Source organism: Diadema setosum, chromosome 18 (assembly GCF_964275005.1).
Source record: "Diadema setosum chromosome 18, eeDiaSeto1, whole genome shotgun sequence".
Taxonomy (NCBI): domain Eukaryota; kingdom Metazoa; phylum Echinodermata; class Echinoidea; order Diadematoida; family Diadematidae; genus Diadema; species Diadema setosum.
In genome coordinates, this window is record NC_092702.1 from 24,300,019 (window position 1) to 24,322,688 (window position 22,670).

At 39.4% G+C, this 22,670-nt stretch overlaps 1 protein-coding gene across 1 annotated transcript in view; it reads right to left on the bottom strand.

Moving 5' to 3' along the window:
• LOC140241751 (rhotekin-like) overlaps positions 1 to 22,253 on the bottom strand; it is a 69,054-nt gene extending 46,801 nt beyond the window's left edge. The window contains exon 1 of the mRNA XM_072321501.1: positions 22,116 to 22,253. Coding sequence (XP_072177602.1) covers positions 22,116 to 22,253 — 138 coding nt within the window. The remainder of the gene's footprint in view (positions 1 to 22,115) is intronic.
• Between the last annotated feature and the right edge of the window lie 417 nt (positions 22,254 to 22,670).

A 22,670-nucleotide genomic window follows, 5' to 3' on the forward strand; every position in this document is an offset into this window, starting at 1 on the left:
GCGATTGCCAGAAGGCCTTTGAAAATCTAAAAGGTGCCCTCACTTCTGCCCCAGTACTAGCCTACCCCGACTTCTCCAAGCCGTTCATCCTTCAAACAGACGCATCTCTGGATGGCCTGGGGGCTGTCCTAGCCCAGGAGCAAGATGGCCAGGAGAGGGTGGTGGCTTTTGCTAGCAGGAGCCTACAACAGGGAGAACGGAAATACCCTGCCCATAAGCTGGAGTTTAAGGCGTTACACTGGGCAGTGACCATAAAGTTCAGAGATTATGTGTATGGACAGCGGGTAGTAGCAGTTACTGACAACAACCCGCTGACTTATGTCCTGAAGACAGCTAAACTGGATGCCCATGGTCAGCGTTGGGTTAATGATCTCTCCCAGTGTAACCTTGAGATAACCTACCGACCTGGAAAGGCAAACGACAACGCTGATGGCCTATCCAGGATACCAGTTGAGGAAGTACATAGAATCTTTGATCGAGCAGCAGGAGAGGAGTCTCGGGCAAATGTGAGCAGCCTTCAGACTTCAGCTACGCAGAATGATGTCAGGACCCAGGCGGAGGATGGTCAGACTCACGACAATAACCGATCTGATCTTGCACTCGGGTCAACCCCCCTCTCCTCCAATGACCTGGCCCAAGCCCAATCGAGGGACAAGGCAATCATGAGGGTCATAGAGCTGAAAGAGAAGGGACATAAGCCGACCAGACGACAGGCCAGCAAGGAAGCTAATCTTGTGCGCAAGATCCTGAGGAGGTGGGACCGTCTGTCTTTAGTACAGGGTGTGTTGTACTACAACCTAGGCAGAGACAATGCAGGTCAGGTGCCAGTTGTCCCACGGAACTTCCGGAGGAATGTCCTTGATGGTACTCACGACAGGATGGGCCATTTGGGGTATGAGCGTACCCTTGATCTGGCAAGGCGTCGATACTACTGGGTAGGGATGGCATCAGATGTCAAACGGCACATCCACCGGTGCAAAAGGTGCACATTAAGAAAGTCGGCCGACCCCCAAGGCAAGACTCCACTAACCAATATTCGCACATCCCGTCCATTGGAGCTGGTCTGCATGGACTTTTTGAGTTTGGAGACTTCAGCCGGAGGAATTGAGAACATTCTAGTGGTGACTGACCACTTCACCCGTCATGCCCAGGCTTTCCCCACGCGGGATCAGACGGCGGTAACAGTAGCTCGCACTCTGTGGAAGAAGTATATCCTTCACTATGGTATCCCGGAGAGGATACACTCCGACCAGGGAAAATGTTTCCAAGCAGCAGTTATCCAAGAATTGTGCACGCTCTTGGGTATGGAGAAGAGCAGAACAACGCCCTACCATCCCCAAGGGAATGGCATGACGGAGAGGTTCAACAGCACACTGTTGAATATGCTTGGGACCCTTCAACCTTCACAGAAGCTGGATTGGAAAGAGCATGTAGAGACGTTAACACATGCGTACAACTGCACCAAACATTCATCCACCGGGTTCTCCCCATTCTACTTGATGTTTATGAGAGAACCCCGTATCCCACTTGACATCGCCCATCCAAGGGAGGAGGATGACCGAAGTGGTGATGAGGCAGACTACGTGGTACGGTTGCGCCACTCGCTAGAAGAGGCCCACAAGCAAGCTGAGGCCAACGCTGAGGAAGCACGAAAGAAACAGAAATCTCAGCATGACAAGAAGACACGCCTGGCAAAATTTACTGTCGGTGATCGAGTGCTTGTAGCCAACAAGGGCCTCCGTGGCAGGCAGAAGATAGCTGACCGTTGGGAGACAGATCCATACACAGTGGTTCGCAAGATTGAGGGTTCGCCAGTGTATGTTGTAAAGAAATGCACTTCGGGGAGGGAGCGCACCCTACATCAAGATCTACTAACGTTATGCACTTTCCCGTCAAGCGAGAGCGAAGACATCGCGGAACCGAATGATCCACATGTGGATGCCGATGACGAATCTAGCTCTGTGTGCAGCGGAGGTACCGATGTCCCTGCCCAATCCTCTTAGTTCCATGTTAGCACTAATCCTTTGACGGTATACCAATCCCATTGCCGAGGGCGGCAACAGGTTTAGCGGGGGGTGAGTGTGAGGCTAGGAAATGAACGGCGTTGTAGCCACACATTTTTTGATGTATTTTTTTCGTAATACTAGTACATTGTATGTCTATTCAGATGCCTTGTTTTCTCTATACACCTCATTCTCCCTCTCTCTCCGCCTCTCTCGCTCTTTTTGTAAATATGTACCATTTATATGTTATGTGCCATGTGTGTTGAATTAGTGACCAGGAGTGCATGTTGCACTCCCACAGACATAGTACATCCTAGCACCCATCGAGGGGATGAAGAAGCAAGGTCAGTTTGACCAAAATCATAGGTGGTCTCGGTAACTCCACTCCCCGACTTTCTCTATAACATAAACAATGTGGTAAGGCTTTGCTCGAGACATTATGACAAACAATGGACCACTTGTTCCCCATCGAAGAGGTAGGATTCATTCCACATTCTGCACTCACAAGCGGAGGAGGTGTCTCAGCCTGCATAGAGCTGGTTAACATACTATTTTGTGGAATCATGCTGCTGGTCGCCGACTAATCGTAAGTTTAACCATGTTATACATAATTATGTCGGTGTATACGCATTAATCAGCCCCATCATGTTGTATTTTCGATTTACACAAGGGTTAGGATAGCCCAAACTTTTAGGTCACTCTTTGTTTAAATACATAAAGTTTGGATGTGAAAAGCAACTTCAGTTCATCTGAAAGTGCTGGTCTGTTAGGCATGTTGTGAACCAAGGCTGGTTCTTATTCTTATATGTATTAAACATTCGCACATGTGTGCTGTTGTATCATTCATTTTGCTGTTGATATTAGTGAGATGATCTTGGGTATAGTAAACTTTGTTTGTTTCCTTTGTTTGTTCATATAGTTTACGGACAAGTCCTGTACATGGCTCATATTATGTGTTTTGTATTTAAGATATACATTAGGGTCTAGCTTGTAGACTAGTATGAAGACAACTTGGATGTTAAGGTGTACAGTGCACTTGGTGTGGTCAGTCGCCAATGGTAGCTGAAGGGTTAAAGTAAACAATGAGCCTGTGTGTGGGCAGGCTGCATCAGTGGCGGTCAGTTGTTTTTTGGGCAAAAGGGGGATCCCCATCACTATACCAGTTGTCTGTTAACTCCCCTAACCTTGTTCACATTTGTTTGGGCCTCTTTTTATGTTGCTGTTGCCATGACAACTGGAGCTCATAGTTTATTTGGGGATTTTGTATGTATGTATACCTGTTGCACTCATTTGGTTTACCATATTATACAATTTGATTTGTTCTCTCTATAGCTGAATTCTTACTCTTATCGAGTAGTCTGAGCCCAAAGGCGAGGTACTGCTGGGTACTGTCCGAATAAGGAGGTAAATCCTGCCTGTAATTAGTCCACATCATTTCTTATCCTTTTTATATGTCTAATTTCATGTAAATTTCAAATAGCTTACGCATGGTATAAGTCATTGTGATCTCTAGGAATAATTAAATACATGCCTTTCATTGTGTATCTCGAAAGTACAAAAGTCGTGTACACGATTTGGTCGGACCTTTAAGTTTATTGAGAAATGATTAGAAGAACATATATATAGTTGATGTGTGGTTTTGAGGAGTGAATGTTTAAGAAGGAACAATGTTGAAGGAAGGACAGAATTTTCTTATAAACTGTTTTAATGTCAAGGGCGAGCGTATTATTAAGGCTCTTGGTATTTATCATTATAATCCCGGTTTCATTTCTTTGGTTATTGTTAACAGGGATAGCAACAAAAGGAATTATGTCATCACCCCAGGAGTAATCAAACACAATATGTAGGAGTAGTTCGTGAAATAAGAGTGTCATGAACATTTAATCAACATTTTGGAACGAAGTGGAATGTTAAGCAATGTTAAGCAAACAATGCCATAATATGTAGATTCAACTCATATTATTGCACTTTTCGACATTTTATGGAGTAAAGTAATATATTATTAGAAGATTGTTTGTCTATGGTTAGATTGTAAGAAAGTGCGCGTACGGTTCTAGTTGCATTAGAGTACACTAATTTGTAGTTGGTATGAGCCCTTTGTACATAGTGTATATTGATTCATGTTTTCTTTTGTTCATTGCCCACAGCACATGTACACCTAACGGCGTGCACCGGACGGTGCTGTGTTGGTTTAGTTAGTTATTTTGGTCCTTTTTCCTTTTTTTTTCTCTTTGTTGGTATTTCAGGGGTTGTTCTTAGTCTTGAAGCAACTCATTTTGTTTAGTATTTTATGGTATCAATGATAAGACAGAGATTCTTCACAATCGAATCTCACATTCATGATAACTTCCCTAATAAATCTGCATTACACTTTATAATTTGAACTGGCTTGCTCCTACGTGTCTTCTCTTTCCACCTGATCTTCGAGTGTTGAGCCTAGGTCTCTTTAGTCCTGAATTCAGTCTTACTGCTTTACCCATTTTGGTTTTCATTTTCATTATCATCATTTATTTTATTTTCATTATTTACAAATACCTGTGTACACATTCCACGGGTCACAGTAGCCAATTAGATAATCTTTAATATGGTATATGACACATTGATTTTTATCTAAAGCTTCTATGAAAAATATTAACTGGAAAAAGTGTTTACTTTCTCTTTTTGCTGAGTGTACATGTAGATACACGTACTACAGTACAATGCATACAATGTATCATGCAAGGCCTGCCTATCAGTGTATGACAGGAGGCCTACTTTGTACATTGTATTTGTATATCCTGTTTTATGAAACAAAACAAATACATGTACAGTCTGTTTGTTTGTTTGTGTATGTGTGTGTGTGTGTGTGTGTGTGTGTGTGTGCGCGCACCCATGTGTCCAGTAATTCTCTTGGACAAAAATTGAATTCAAAATCAAACCACCAGTAAAGTCTGCATATTGCCATTTCGGAACCCCAACTTGGAAAGTCACCGTGAACCATAGAAGGAAATCTTTTGTGTGCCAATCTCCGGTACAGTATCTGCAGGTCATTGACCATTCAGGGAACACGCAGGATTGCCTACAAACTGTATACTCTTCTCTACATACACTGTACTAAGACTACTACTACCAAGGAGCTTCAAACAGAATGAAGCTCCTTGCTTCTACTAACTACTACGATGTACACGCTGTGCTGTAGTCTATTTTTTTTCAGCCCAAGCATTTTAAGGTCACTACCTGTATCAAATTCTGGAGTACTGAGTACTTTGCTTCATAGAGATGTTTGAAAACAAATGTGGAAACCATAGCAACACTTAGTTTGCAAAAAACAAACAAACAAACAAACAAACAAATCCCAAAACAAAAACATTTGACAATATGTCTTGCACATTATATACTTTGTGTGGCTACCATGCGTACAAACATTCATTCTTGATCAACATTAAAACTGAAAGTACAATGTACAACTACGAGCTTTAGTTCACTTCACACTCTTTTTTTCTAACAACTCACCAAGTGATGTCAAACAGATGGACAGACGAAATGGACACACAACCCGACGATGCACCTGACTGGCTGACTACTAGTCCAAACAATGATGCCTAATGTGTCCCTTCAAATTGCATAGAGTTGATGCATTTCTAGGGAAATTTAGGGAAGACTCAAGTAAGGTCAATGGCAAATCATTGAGCTGAGGACATACAGTACAAGTACCGGTACCAGTAATCACCTCACATTGTACATGGATCTGAATATTTGATAGCTACCAATAATCACTGTTCTGTGAAACCCTTAATTTTTCTTGCCCAATTCAAATAAAACTTTCACTGCTCTGCCTCCATCAATTCACTCCATTTCTTCCAGTGAACTTGAACATGGATTGGAGTTTAATACCCTTTAAGGTTGCCTCAAACACACAGAGCGGCTTTGTCTCTGCACACAGGTGGCCATGACTCACTGACATTAGTACGGGATTAAGATCTCATCACCTCACCTGAAGTCCGGCTGTGGAATGACTCAGTTAATTGGCCAGCTTACACACTATCTTAAACATGTGTACTGACTCTTATATCTGATTAACTCTGTAAGTACTGCTGACAACTTTGCTATATATGGGATGCCATTGAGTATACCAGTAGCATAGAGAAATGGGTTCTGAAAAGGTTAATATGAGATTTGATTCATCCCCCTCCCCTAAAAAAAAAAAGGGATATTAGGATACTTAGACTCTGTTAAAATAACATTATTCCCTCATAACTCAATTACAATGCTTAGATTATGGTCTTCATATAATGGATCTGTTCCATATCTCAGCGCACACATTTTGCCAGTACAGTTGCACTTCTTCACAAGGATTTTAATTCTACACGCAGACTCCTACTTATGTTGATAGAGTACTGTATACATCTGTATTATGCCATACAGTCTGTACATCTGGGAGTATAATACATCATGTACTGTAAAAGTGGAAATTTTCACATCGTTGAAATTTTTGCGCATTTCGTGCAGCCAAAAGCTAGCGCAAAAATAAAAGCACACAAATATTTTTGCTTGCCGCATGTTCCTGTACTTGATGTCTTAATTCTGCGGAGTTAAAAACAGGCGAAACTCATCTCATCCGGCCAAGCGCCAAAAATTAGTCACGCGAAATTATCCACTTTCGCGGTATTTCATGAGTTGGTGAATTCGTGCTCCTGGACCACTTGAGAGAATGAGACAAGTATCACAGATCTGCACATGTACCTCATTTCATTGGAAAAGTTAATGATTTCCCATCTCAAAGTATTTGTGCTATGTCAAGCAACATTTTCATGAGTTGTGAATTTTACCAATATTGGTCAGTTTATGAAATTCATGGAAAAAAAACAACCATATTTTACAGGAATGCATTGAAAAAAAACCCACAAATTTACAGGAAGGCATTGAAAAAGAAGAAGAAGTGATTGTGTCAGGTAGGATTCAGGAGGATGGCATAAAGGTTTTTCTTCTTTCTCTACACTGCATGTGTACTTCTTCATTTTGTTCTTTTAAATTTGTGATCATGTTTATAGACAAGCTTCCACCTGTTGCTATTCCATCTATGTCAACTTGACCCATATGAACTGTCTACTTTGTAGATGCACAATTTTCTCCAATCCACCATAAAGGCAACTAATGACTGATTGATGTGTGAATGAATGCTTCACCCCGACCTCATCTACACCTACTGTAGCTATCACTCCTGACCTTTAGAGAGAGCAAATGACCCAAATCTGGCTGGTGATTTAAAAGGAAAATCTAAAATTCCCCCCCCCCCCCTTGTGTCTGAAAGCATTTTCAGTGGAATTTGGGTTGAACTTTAAAGATGTTGTATGTTACCATAATACCGTAAGTCCACATTAACCTACAGCACTATCTTCTGCCCAAACACACACACACAAAGTGTGATTGGAATCATTTACTATAAGCAATTGTGATCAATCTAGCAGTCAATTCCGTTATTATATACATGTAATGCTTCATCTAAATATGTGAAGTTTTATTTTACAGGGGTATAAACTGGGGAAAATTTTAGCATCAAACCTGAAGATCATGCAAACTCAAAATTAGACTCTTCCTGAGTTATGGGCTATGCTGTACAATGTATCATTGAAAAAAAATAATAAAATTAAAATGACCTCATAACCCCATGATCTTACTACACTTGACTTTTGTAGTCAAGGTCAACCATTCCATGTACAAAGATGTCATAAGGATGACTACTGTATTTATTATCATGGCTTTACCAAGGCATGGTACAAAGGTTACAACAATGAAAAAAAAATTCCATAAAAAAGAAAGCAATACTAAAAAGTACACAAGTTCTAAGAGTTCATTGTGATACTCAAGGACACATCCTTCTTTTTGTTGTGTGAAGATTTTATCATAGCAGAGACTACAAGTACATGTACATGCATGTGTAAGATGCCAGATTCATAAAATGCCACCAGAACTTTACAAAGATGAGTAATGAGCTTTCCAGAAAAGAAGATGTTCACTCAAGCGTCAGTGACTACCAACAATAACATGCTTGGATGCAGACAAACCTACAGCGTACAATCTGTAGGACAAGCAAGATGATCGACATGATAACTAGAAGGGATAAAAGTTTAAAGTAAACTCACCGTTATTACACCTTGAACTTTGAATCAACTTCAGCGCCAACCTGTGAGCTTGGTATCAAAACTTATAATGACCTGCACTGACTCCAATGGAACAAAGCTCGACACAATCCACAGTCCACTTGGCAACAGCAGAGAATCAAAGAACAGTTCCAATCACTGCCAACGTTTCAAATGTGTTCACAGAGGAGAATCCTGACAACTTTTACATAGTGGAATATAATGGAGCCTGGTGTAGCAAAAGTTGGTAGGTCTGGAGTTGTGGTTGACTTTGTCAAGCATGTGAACACTTTCTTCTGCACTGATGACTTGACTGACCCATAATTCCAACAGAGGGTGCAGATTGCTGCACAGCAGAGTCCCCCTTACCCCTTCTCTCTCTCCCTCTCTCCCCTTCTAGTCTATCTTCAAGACATTATATTCACCATATCTTCTAAATATGAATCACAATGCCCACAGAGAAGCACCTCTACACCTGAGGAAAGACTATCCATGGGAATCTGGATGAGCACAAGTACAGTAGCAAATGCACATTTTATTCTACAATATTTAGCAATTAGTCTCCTAGTATACAGTTCACAAGAATCAATGTCTGTAATAAAAACTACCTTGTAACTACACTTCTTGGACACCTTTCCTCTTTCTCCTTCTTTGAATTCCCAAGTATGATGAGCAAATAACCTGACCATGGCCACACATGCACATGCACATACACACACACACACACACACAAACACATCATGCATATCGCAATGATTTTTTTTCTACATACAATGTAGGCGCTACTGTGCAACTACCAGTGATGCTCTAGAAACAAAGCTGCAAACATATGAACCCATCATTCACAGAAAGCACATGGGCCATTCTTTCTCAGCTATAGGTTTCTTATCACCAACATAATTTTTTTTTTTCCTATTTGTTTTCTATTTTTCACCTTAATTCTCTTATGATATTAAAACCTTGAAAAAATATGGTATGAGCCATTTTACAGCCTGAACGGTTAAAAGTATCATATCAATCAACAATCACCACTGCTTATGTCCGGAATAAAAATATGCAGCATACAGCTAGTACATCTATGCTACATATGTAAATCTACAATCCATACCTATATTATACTATTTAATCTGTAATGGACAAATCACATATTTAGCCTGATAGACATCTTAAGTGGTATGTATACACATATTATGTACACTCATGCTACTGTGGAATATCCACAGTTGGTAAGTATGAGTCAGTATAGGCCTTCGACTGTAGAGTGTACTTTATATTGTAGGTTAAAGTGATTGACGATGATATGATGTAAACAAGGAACACAGACACGTAAGTTCTTAAATAAACATGGTGGTCAACAAAAAGAACTGATGAGTCACCTTGAATTGTCAACAATCTATTGACTGACTGAATCCATTTGAATCCAATACTGTGTAACTGGTTCATGAACTCAATCTTGTGCAATATATATTGTAGCGAATGACAAGAATGACATCTCATAAGTATACAATACAGTTAGTCATCAAGATGATGAGTACCAGTACACCTTCAATGAGTGTGAACTGTTACTCACAAGAATAATGTGACAGTAGGTGGCTCAGTGAATTACTACTTCACATAATTTAATATCAGCCTGGATAACAATGAAGTCATTATATTTTTCCTAACTCGTAACTTATGATTTGTCTTTTTGATGCAACAAACAAAAGTAAAGGAAATTTTACCCTTTCTTGATTATGTGCACTACAGGTATACCACAAAATCCAGCAAAAGAAAAAGAGAACTGAAAAAAAAAAACAAACAAACTAACAGTTCATTACTGGATACTTATGCATACAGCTGTACTTACTGGAAAAAAAAAACAACAATAACAACAACAACAACAACAACCAATGTGCATATGTACAATGTACAACCTGTGTAGGAACTAAGAACTCACCTTGCAGACATTTCTGCTTGATGGCACAGATGCCCTGCAAATATTTGAAATAGCCATGGAAACTACCAAAAACTGTTTGCAAAGCTTGAAAGCTGCTCACTTTAAAATGCAATATAACAAGGAGTCTTCCTCTATCACAGTCCTCTGCTCACATCTGTGAGCCAAGCTCTCCCAGAATCTGGTATTGATCACCACCCTTTTGAAACTTCATGCCTTCTCCCCACATCAATTGCTGGTAGAATAGCACCATCATCACAAATCGGCATGCATGGAGAAGGGCACAGTAAACTGGAGTTTCAATTATCATGGCCTGAATGAGCCTTTTATTGATGTATCCCTTTGTGTGCTGTGTGCAGGAGAGGAAGTTCTTTATTATGGGTGAACTCACCTAAGTAAGCAAACTTGAGGGTAACAGTTATCAGCTTCCCCTTTTGAAAGTAAACAAAGGATTCTAGAACTGAAGTGAACAGGAGGGCACTACCCAGTACCCTTTGTTATCTTGTCCTGGTATTGTTAGCTCCTTAAAACACCAACATCCCTCTGTTGGTGCGGTGATGGTTAGGAGACAATACTGAACTCCTGAAGCTCGGATGGCGCAGAGCTCTTTGGGGCAAGGCTCCACAGATGAGATGTGGTCTGCCACCCAAGATGTCTCATCTCTCAAACCTAACCTCTGCTCTTCCTGACAGGACAGCTACACACGCTTGACACTCTTTAGAAGGTTTAGAAGGGAAGTGGCACTTACATTAATTTATTCATGCAGCATTGTGGCAAGAGATGGGTGGGGTGGGTCAGGGTATGGAAGAACTTGTAGGGAAGGGGAAGGGTTAAAGAGAGGAAGGTGAGGGGCAGAGGAGATGGAGAGGAAGAGGAGGAGGAGGAGGAAATGGAGAGGGAAGGGCAGGGTAAGTTAAGATTTTTTATTTGGAAGTACAATATAAGTTTTCATTCAAATTCATGAAATTCTTCCATCGAGATGCTTTCATTGCAACTGATTGACAAACTGCCCTGCGTCGATGCAGGGCAATTTGTCAATCAGTTGCAATGTAAGTTTTGTTGCAATTTTTACTATCAATGTCTGTCTACTGGCAGTTGTCCAACAGAAAGAAAGCAACCAAAGCAATTATTTTGGATGAAGAAGAGAAGCATCAACTGATTAGTATCAACGTGAGTGTAACTGGACAAATTTGTGGAGTTATGATTGTTTGAATGTGTGGGGAATAATATTCCTGGTATCACATCACAATTTACTATGCATTTTTTTTTTTTTAAATATATGACTGCTAAACAATATTTCTTGAGTGTAGCAGGGTTTTTTTGTTAGGTGATCCGAGTATCCTCTCGGATCACCTTCTGTATCTGTACGGATTCTTTGTTCTTCTTCTTTCTTTCTGGACAAAAGTTGTGTTTCGATTAGCTCAGAAAGTGCTCTTGCTATCAATGTCAAACTTATACCATATATGTATCGTGTCACAAAGACGACAGATCAAGTAAAATCATTGTGATCAGTCGACCGTGACGTCACTATGACGTCATTATATGAAAACACATTTTCATTCATATCTCATTAATGAAATGGAATTTTTCAATGAAATTTACGTCACATAAAGTTCAAGTCAAGCTGATTCTACACATATTCTCAAAATTCATCTATGCGCTTAAAACATGCGCGTACGCGCGCATTGAAATATTTGTATGCTCTAATCGAGCTCAAATTTTTTTTGCACACGTTTCAGACCATTTGGAGCATTTTTTGAAAAATTGAAAAATTTGGACGGACGCATATGCGCGCGCGCATATACGCACGCACAGCTCATATGCAATAGAAATTTCCCGTTTTTTCACACGGATCGGATGTCTGAAATGTCAAGGAATATTTCCACCAAGTTTCAAGTCAATCCGAATCAATATGACGTCATACGGGCCCGTCAAAGTTGAAATTCCGCGCGCGCGTCAATGGCGATATACAGTGCAACTATGCCAAAAAACCGCCAATTTTAAATCCGATTTTACTCGTCAGGATGGACGGTGACACCCCATTTTCTTTACATATTTTGAAAGCTGATGAGTTGTACATGTCATTTCATGGGGCAGCAATGCTGGCAAAATGATTAAAAGATATGAAATTTCTTAATAAAGTAAAAAAAGTAAATTTTCAAAATGACGTCATCAAATTTTAAGTTCATTCGAGCGTATCTCACTAATCCTTTGCCAATTTTCATCGAAATTTCAGTATGATGTAGCTTATTGAATGCTCTTTCATTCATGTAATAAAAACATTTTGATTAGATGACGGCATCACCTCGTAAAAATGGATTTAATGTAATCTTGTTAAATTTGACCAATTTACGTGTTATCTCTATGGGTGTGCAGTTTTTCGGGAAATGAAAATTGACATGACTATCTTTATCGAGCACTAGCTCACTTATGCTTCGGTGAATTTCTCCCAGATTTTAATATGTTGTAGCTGAGACTTTGTGCTATCGGTAATGTGCCCTTCGTTTTTTCATACAATGTCTGCATCACGTCAAAAAACTTGGTTGAAATTAAAGCTTATCTTCGATGTATTGAAATATTTCTTTCTTTCTGCAACTTTCTTTGCAATAACTCAAGAAAAACATATCCTATCACCCCCATATTTTGCACATGTTTAGTTCATGTCACGTACATTATTTTATAAAATAACAACTACTTGATCAGACGCCATCTTGGGTATGTAAATTAGGGTCAAAGGTCATAAATAGTTCATCCTGTATCTAAGTAAATACATGTCCTATCTCTCCCATATTTTGCACACGCAAAGATCATGTTACAAGAGTCATTTAACAAAATAACCACTCTTTGCTCAGATGCCATCTTGTGTGTGCAAAGTGGGGTCAAAAGGTCATATGTACTTCTTTCTGTTTCTTCGTTATGACGTGTTATCTCTATGGGAGGGAAGTTTTCTAGATGTGAAAATTGACATGATTGTCTTTATCGAGCACTAGCTCACTTACCCTTCGGTGAATTTTTCTCAGATTTCAATATGTTGTAGCTGAGACTTTGCGCTATCGTTACATGCCCTTTGTTTTTTCATATGATGTCGGGATCATGTCAAAAAACTTGGTTGAAATCAAACTTATCTTCGATGTATTGAGGTATTTCTTTCTTTCTGCAACTTTCTTTGCAATAAGTCATGGAAAACAGCCCTTATCACCCCTATATTTTGCACATGTTTAGTTCATGTTACGTACATTATTTCATAAAATAACAACTACTTGATCGGACACCATCTTGGGTATGTAAATTAGGGTCAAAGGTCATAAATATTTCATCCTGTATCTTAGTAAATACATGTCCTATCTTTCCCATATTTTGCACACGTAAAGACCATGTTACAAGAATCATTTCACAAAATAACCACTTTTTGCTCAGATGCCATCTAGGTTGTGCAAAGTGGGGTCAAAGGTCATATGTACTTGTTGCTATATCTTCGTTATAGTGTATACAGATTTGGTACCAATGATGGCAGATATGACTCCCTTTTCTAAATGAGAATCCAAACATCACACGGCCAATGTCTCTGAACACAGATGAAACCTGCATGGTCATGCCTATTGAGATCATGACTTGAATCATTGATTAAAAAAAAGTATCGGATCACCTTAATTTGTCAGTGATGACAAATTACAATCTCTAGTTTTGTTTTGTTTTTTTTTTTGTTTTACATAGGACTGTACAGAACTTTGTTAAAAGTATTTTTTCAATTGATCACAACTGCTAAATCAAATTTGAGATGTAACATTATTCCTTGCTGTGCACACAAAGTGAAAGTTGTATTCTGTTAAGAGATTGATTACATAATTTACCAAATCATAAACAATACATCATTTCAAAGCATGATATCATTTGTTATCTTGAGTAGAAGCATAAAAGAAAGTGTCTCAGAACAAAGAAAAAAATGAATCCATTCATATCCATTCATATTTTATATAGCCCCAGGAAGAAACCATAATCATGGGCCTTGTACAGTGGCAGTAGCCTAGCAACACAATGCGGTACATCAGTTTTTCAGATCTCACTCTGGTCTGATGCACTACAATGATAACACAAGAAGGACAAGGCGTGCAAAGTGTCTTGCTGCCCTCTACAGTTAAAAGCTGTACAATCAAGCTACGGTACTGAAAACTGTATCCCTCAAAAGAATAAAATTATAGGCGCACAAACTGGGATAAATATGTAAAGCAAGATGATGCCCTGTTGTGGTATAACAATCTTTATTTACATCATCAAACTAGAAAAGCACTCTGAAAGAGCAAACCTCCACAAAGCAGCTCATTGTTTTCTACCCAAGACAGGCACGCTGAAATTCACCCAATTTCCCCATATACAGTCAACTTCGGATACCTCGACGTCGGATAAGCCGAATATCACTTACCTCGGGGGCAAAATGAAAGTCCCGATTGTTCCTATGGAGTTTGCGTGTATTAAAATTCGCGTAGCTCGAAGAAATAACTCGAAGTTCGGTTACCTCGAAGTGAAATCTGCTGCCCCGATCTTAATTAACTTATTGTTTTTCCCAGCATGTAGCTCGAATCGAATTGCAACATCACTCAGCATCTCCGATTAAGCGCGCGTGGACAGCGAAGAAGACGTCACAAATCTTTTCACACTCGACTGTAAATATTCCCGACCAGAACAATCGCGCGCCCAAAGAAATACCCGGTACACAGCTGACAAGAAAAATCCCCAACACCTACCTACATACGTACACGGTATGCACATAGCACCCTTGCCAATGGAGTGCTTACGATAGCACTACGCTCTGCCCATCGTCTTCTTTTCTTTAACCACTGTGTTTTAATTCTTGATCATGATACTAGTAGTCATACCGCGCGCGTAGATTTCTAAACCGTCGTGGCGCACCTGCGTAGGTGTTGGGTGTTGACATCAGTTATATCTTTGGCATTAATCACGGTCCACTGTCCAAACATCGATCTCCTGCGTAGTGCCCTTTTTTAACTTTTATTTTTTTGCCTTTCACGAAGTATGTTTCATTTATTCTTCCCCGAGAACGCAAGCACTGATTTTTTTTCCAGCAATGCGATTATGAAAATATTGTGGAATATGATGTGGAAGTATAGGCCGAGCATAATGAAGAATAGAATAGACAGGGCTCCATAATACTTTTATCGGGCCACCAGTATCACTGATTTTTATTTTTTGGTGGTCGAATTTACTCGAAATTAAAATCAGAAAATCCAATCATCTTATTTTGTGTTTTAAGATTTAGCAAATAGGCGTATAGATTATTATAAAAGTTGATACCTAAAAATTTAGGAGGTCAAAACTTACGTTTGAAATGAAAAAGTGGGAGCATTTGCCGACATCTGTTAGCATCCGACATTTGTTTTAGCATTGTAAAGAGCCGAAAGTTACCGTTATTCATTTCTTATTGTAAAAGCAATCATCCAACATTTATTAGTCTGTTAGCACCTTACGGAGCCGAATATTACCGTTAATCATTTTTAAATGTAAAAGCAAACAACCGACATTCATTTTAGCATCTTCCGGAGCTGAATGCTATCCTTATCCATTTCCAAACGTGAAAGCAAACATCCGCTATTTGTTTCAGCATCTAACTGAGCGGATTAATACCGTTAATCATTTCCAAATGTAAAAGCAACAATCTGTCATTTATTTTTGCATCGTACGAAGCAGAATATTACCGTTATTCATTTCAAACATAAGACATTTATTTTATCATCGTACGGAGCCGAATTTTACTGCTGCCCACTTCCGAAAGTTAAATGAATCATTCTGACAATATTATTTTATCATCGTACGGAGCCGAATGTTACTGTTTTTCATTTTTGAACGTCGAAGCTGACATCAGACGTTTATTTTACCATCAAACGTAGCTGAATATTACCGTTATTCATTTCGAAATGTAATAGCAAATATCCAATACTTTTTTTTTAGTATCATATGGGGCAGAATATTACTGCTATTCACTTTCAAACATGCCAAACGTAAAAGCAATATGTATTTTAGCATCTTCCGGAGCTGAATGTCATTGCCATTTACTTTCGATCGTAAAAGCAAACATCCAGCATTTATTTTATCATCGTAAGGAGTTGAATGTTATTGTTACTCATTTCCGAACGTCAAAGCAAACATCAAACATTAATTTTACCAATGAACGCAACTGAATGTTACTGTTATTCATTTCGAAATTTAAAAGCAAACATCAGACAGCTATTTTAGCATCGTATGGAGCAGAATGTTACTGGAACTTCCGAACATAAAAGCGATCATCTGACATTTATTTCAGCATCTTCCGGAGCCGAATGTTATTGTTATTTCCTTTCGAAAGTATAAGGAAACATTCGACACTTATCTAACCATCGTACGGAGTTGAATATTGATTTTCATTTCCGAACGTCAAAGCAAATATTCGACATTTATTTCAGCGTCTTCCGGAGCCGAATGTTGTCCTTAATCATTTCCGAACGCAAAATCAAATATCTGACGTTAGTTTTAGCACCATACGGAGCTGAGTCTTATCGTTTTTCATTTCCAAAAGTATGAGCAAACATCCGACATTTATTTTAGTATCTTACGGAGCCGATTGTTACCGCTGTTCATTTTCAAAAGTAAAGGCAAGCATCCGACTTTTTTTGGTGGCGCGATAGGGCCACCAAAATCTTCATTTCTGACATTTTGATTTCAATTCCGATTTTCATTCAATTCATTCACATAAAAGTCGATTCAATTCCAATTGACAAGCATGCAAACAATCGGTAGGCACTATAACAGATACCATGTTGAACATCGATAAACGTCGGATAAGTCGAAGAAAATTCGACGTACGTACGCGTACCTCGAATTTCGCGTACCTCGAATTTCACGTACCTCGAACCATTTTCTTCGGTCCCGACGAATTCGAGGTATCCGAAGTTGACTGTAGAAGCCTTTCAATACATCATCAACTCTCAGCTATGAAGCGCCTTGTCCAAGCTTTGGAGCACTTTTGCAAACCTGATATATGCGCAGTTTGAACTCTTAAGTTCATTGACCATATCTGCAAAAATATCAAAAATCTTTCAAAAATTCATAGAAATTTCCTGGATCACAACCAAAATTTAATCATCTGTTCCTTGTGTCATTATTAACTTCTCCTGCAAGCTTCATCCATATAATGTTCACAACTTTTTGAGTTATTTTGCAAATAGACAAGCAAACAAACAAATGCAGATGAAAACATAGTATTCATAACCTCCTTCCTTGGCGGAGGTAATAATGGCATTTCACATCAGAAAGACTATGGTGGTTATACAAGGTGAAAAAGGAATCTAAGGAAAATACGCATTCATGCCTGTCATTGGCTGACTGATCTGGCAATATCTGCCAAGTCCATCGCGGATTCGTCCGTTATGCCACCCCATTACTTTTTAGACCCTGTCTATCGCGTAGGCCAGGATTATGTAGTTTGCATCCAGACACGCCTCGCGCCATACTCTGGCTTTCTGACTACCGGCCAGGAGCTAACGCATATTATACTTAAACTGTCCGGCACTCTTGAGCTGTGTACAACGCCCAATACTAGCTCAGAACAGCACTTCATTCCTACAAATTTATCGACCGCTGTCATTCAAAATGATTCTTTCACTTTGTGTGACTAAGGGCAGCAAACTGCTTGTCAAGTGGATTATAGTTTGTTTGTGTAAATAGTTTTGATGAAACTTTCACATTTGAAAGGGGTTTTGTTTTGACATTAAAAAAAAAACAAACAAACTCAAATGAAAGATGAAAGTTGATCTGGGTTCCTCATCAAAATCTCACCAATGCCAGACAAGAATCATTAAATCAACTTCCATCAGTCTTAACAGTTAATAGTCTTTAGTCATGCCCACAATAAAGCAGGGGTCGCACTTAACTTTTTTTTTTTTAACTTGCCAGGCGGACTACTTAGAATCAATTCTGACACTGAAACAATATTTTGGCTAGCCAGACGGACTAGTAACTTCAGAATTTTACGATTTTTAGCTAGTCCGACGAGATTTCGGGTGGCCAATGGCCAGCGGACCATCGCCAATTTCGAACCCTGTAAAGATGTACAGGAATTCAAACTTTGCTTTCCGTCTTTGATCTCTGACCTTTGCTTCACTTGTCTTGTATGATTCCGAAATGTTAGTATGATACACTTCCCAGTCACTAACAGCTTGAGGGAGAAGGGTGTGTTTATCAACTCACTTCTGTTGTGGCAAAGTCTAGTCACCTTAAAGCAATAAGGTCAAAACTGAGTGTGGATTGCCAATTTCTGTAGGCATCCTACAATATTTATGGCAATAATTTCATTATTGATTGTCAAATTCGGGTGACAATGCCTGGCATCAAAATGCATCACATCATTGAGAAGCAGAAACATCATGTCAGAATACTTTTCTATAACTTAAAATATCATTGCGTCAAAGCCAGGTCAAAACACAGACAGAAAAATCCGTTCATCCTGAGGAGTTTCTTAAAATCATTTTTTGACATTTACGGCTCTCCTCCATAGACAGGTATAGTACTCCGGAGCGGATCCGGGAATTCTGTAAAGAGGGGACACCTTTACAAAATTAAAGGGGGAGGGGCATGCACCCCTCCCCATTTTTCTTTTTATTTCTTTTGTTTTAACAAAAAATAAAGGGGGGGGGCGCACCTGGTGCATTCCCCCCTGGATCCGCTGCTGGTACTAGTAGGATGAGGCAATTCTGTGAAGCCAGACGTAGTCTCCGCGGAACATATCCCTGACAACCAGATAAAGACTGATCTTGGCAGTTGCGGTCATGTCAAAACAGTGCATGGCACGGATCATGACCCGTTTACCCCAGAGCGGGCCGCCCTGCCCTGGATTGCCGCAATGTCCCACTGCCCACGTGTAAGTCCCTGGACTGCCTCCTCCCACTAGCCCCCTGTCGCAAACCGGGTCCTCTTCTTTCTAAATTTTCTGCATAAAATTGATTATTAGTAATATTACGACTGGGGTAATTGTCCACCATACAAAAGAGAGATGCAGTGTCAAGAGGCCTTTGGTACCGTTTCCAATTAAAAAAAAAAATAAAAAAAAAAAATAATAATAATAATAATTTCTTTTGCCCATTTTATCACAATACTGTGCTGTGCAGGCTCCCTTAAAGTAGCCCGACCAGACGCTGTGCTATTAACACATACAGTGACTGGGCTGTGTATAGTTACCTTAAAGGACAAGTCCACCTTCATATACACAGCACATTCATGTGGATTGAGTGAATGCAACAATATTATTAGTAGAACACATCAGTGAAAGCTTGGGGAAAATTGGACAATCCATTCAAAAGTAATGATTTTTTTTTTTAAAGTATCTGTGCAGTCACTGCTGGATGAAAAGACTACTACAGTGTATGATGTCATATGTGTGTGACGATATAAAGAAAATATAAAGAGAATTTAACAAAACTTCATTTTTTGAATAAAGCGCACATTTCTTCGACTTGGTAATGCCTTCTGAAAGAGAGAAGTCAAGTGTTCTTTTATTATTCAAGTGAAAATATGTTGAATTTTCTTTATTCTTTCTTTATATCGTTGTACACATGTGACATCACAAGCTATAGTAGTCTTCTCATTCAGCCGTGACTGAGCAGAAATTTCAAAAATTCATAACTTTTGAACAGATTGTCCGTTTTTCCTTAAACTCTCACTGATGTGTTCTACTAATAAAATTAATATTGCTGCATTCACTCAACCCACATCACATGTCTATTAAAGGAGGTGAAGTTGTCCTTTAAACTATAAGGTAGGGAATCCCATTTGCATGCCTTAAATGAAGAGTTGTATAAACAAAGTGGTATGCTGAAGAGAGTATCATTTTAGAAACTCCCATAAAGTATTGAAAGTGGAAGGTAACATTTAGTACACTTTTATTGACCGTTAGATTTTGAATTGAATTCTTTTCGGGGCTCACCGTAAATTCCAGTACATTACTAGGCTACCTTTGCAGACCCATGCACTGCATGTGTGTCCATCATGTATATTTTGTGAATAAAGTTCATCAAAACTTACAAACATTTCTATATACATTCTTGCCACACACTCTATATGTTATTACATCAGCTCTTATACTTTTAGATTGTGTTTATACAGAAGACTGCAACAAAAAGGCTTAAGTGTGGCTGACACACAGAACTACTGAGTAGTTGAGTTTTGTGCATTATTCAAATTGTAGATAACTGTTGACTTCCAAATTTCTAAGCAGTGGCCTAAACAAGTCTCCTGAGGTTCATATTTAATGTTTTGCTGCATTTTGGGAGTTCTGTAAAAGGTATCCCCTACCTTTAAAGAGTCGGGAAGTGCCTCCCTGCTCCCTAACCAACTGCGACCAGCCCAAACGCGCGTGTGTGAAGGAGCGCTTGTGGACCAGGGTTTATACTCCCTATCATTGCAAGACTGCTGCAAGATTTACCGGTAGACCTCTATGAACTCGGCGACATCGAGGTTCATCCAAGGAGGCTCGAGAGATGGAGTTACAACTGACTATAATTATTCAATCAGCTGTCAGTTTTCTATGAATGGACAAAAGAATTCCACAGGTGCATTTGTGCCTTTGATTTTCGATGCTTGAAGCCGCCATCTTTCTAAGAAATCTGAAGATTCATTTTTAATGCTAACATAATATCGGGTATATGTTGCTCGTTTTATATCAAATGCAATGAAATTTCACCTAATGATAAAGCATATAAAACAAAAGTCAATTCCATTCAAAAATATGTGCAAGAGTGTATAAAAATTAAAATCTGAGCTGTATTTTGTGAAAGTGTCTTAAATTTTTCAATACCCTCATGGCAAGCCAGTTTTATCCCTTTTCTCCTTATTTTGCAAAATGAACCTAATATGGTAAATTAGTATCATCTTCAAGTATAGTTCTTTATGAATTAATGTCAGATTTGCATACAGACACATAGACGCCTAACGTTACAGTCCAGTAATTTTGATATCTATTTCAGCAATATTTGAGCAATTTCTATTCGCGAATCCCCGTGCCTTTACCATTGTCTACCGGGTACCGCCCATCACTTGTAGTTGTACAATGTAGGTAGGGATAGCGATAGCAAAATGTAATTACCATCACAAAGACACATCTTCCTTGGAAAGTGGCTGGTGATTATGCAATGAGTCACGAGTCAATTGTCTTCGCATCTGAGCGGCAGATTCAGTTCGACACATAGGCCCGAATTCACGAAGGTGGTACAAATGAAACCATGGTCTAAACCAAGGACAAAAACCATGGAGCGCCAAGTGTCACACGGAATATTTCGTTACGAAATTTGCCATTTCGTCGACAAAATGACTGTTTCGTTTGTTTCGTTAACGAAATAATCATTTCGTGGACGAAATGTTCATTTAGTTGCAAAATGTTGTCATTTCTTTACAAAATAATAATTTCATCGACGAAATTACTGATTTCGTAGCGAAATATCCCATGCGACACTTGGCATTCCATGGTTTTTGTCCATGGTTTAAACCATGGTTTCATTTGTACCACCTTCGTGAATTCGGGCCCTTGAGTCTAGGCCTGGTTGTTCTACTTCAAATATTTTTGAGTGGCGGCTTCGAGCATGGGATCAAAGGTGTTGTGACTCCATTTCTCGAACCTCCTTGGTTCATCTAAGTTAAAGACATGTCTAACGTTACAAACTACATTGTAAATTTATATGGTACAGAAAGTATATTTATAGATCTAACACCGTTAACGTTAAAATCTACAGTAGGCCTAACTACACGTAGCCGCGACAAAACGCGTTTTGTCGCGGCTGCGTGTAGTTACAGTAGGCCTACATTACAGAAGTTTCTGCGCTGCACTCCTATCCGCTATCGTTTAATACAGCTGTACGGCAGGCCTAAGAACGTTAGATCTCAACGGTTTAGTCGCACAGTTATTGATTGATCGTATTATCCTATAACTTGTTGTTAATAGGCCCAGGGATCCCTACCACGTAAATCTTGATTGGCGTCGATAGACATCATTTCATAAAGACAAACATCGTAAACACTTACCTCATTTGTCAAGTCAGGTCGGTATTCCCCAACTTTCTTTCGTTTTGTTACGGGCGTGTGCTCAAAAACGATGTCGTAATTGCGCTTCCGCCGGAGCGATCGGCGCACAGCTTGAAATTGCCGCTGAAGAGTCGCCATGATCAACCCTGCTCATCCACTGGTTATGGCGTGCATCAAGGTATCGGATCGTCCTTTATGATCCGTGCCATTATACATGGTACGAGCACGAGAGGCGATCAAATCTTCCAGCATCGATACACTCACGAGAGGGCGGGCGTTGAGCTTGATTTTAGGGCTCACACCACCGAACTAAGGCTCACACCCATAAATAATTATTTCCCCATAGGGATGTGTGTTAAAAATCAAATTTCAAAAAATTCTGTAAAATAGCTGGGAGAAATGAGGTGTTTCATCTTCACTAACCTGAATAAGTGAGATATACCCTTTCATCCATCAAATTCTCAGGGTGGATAATTCAGTTCAAATTCTGTCCAGGGGTCCGCAAAGCCAGACTACGAGTTCTTGTCACTCAAAATATCACCCATTTTCCGTACA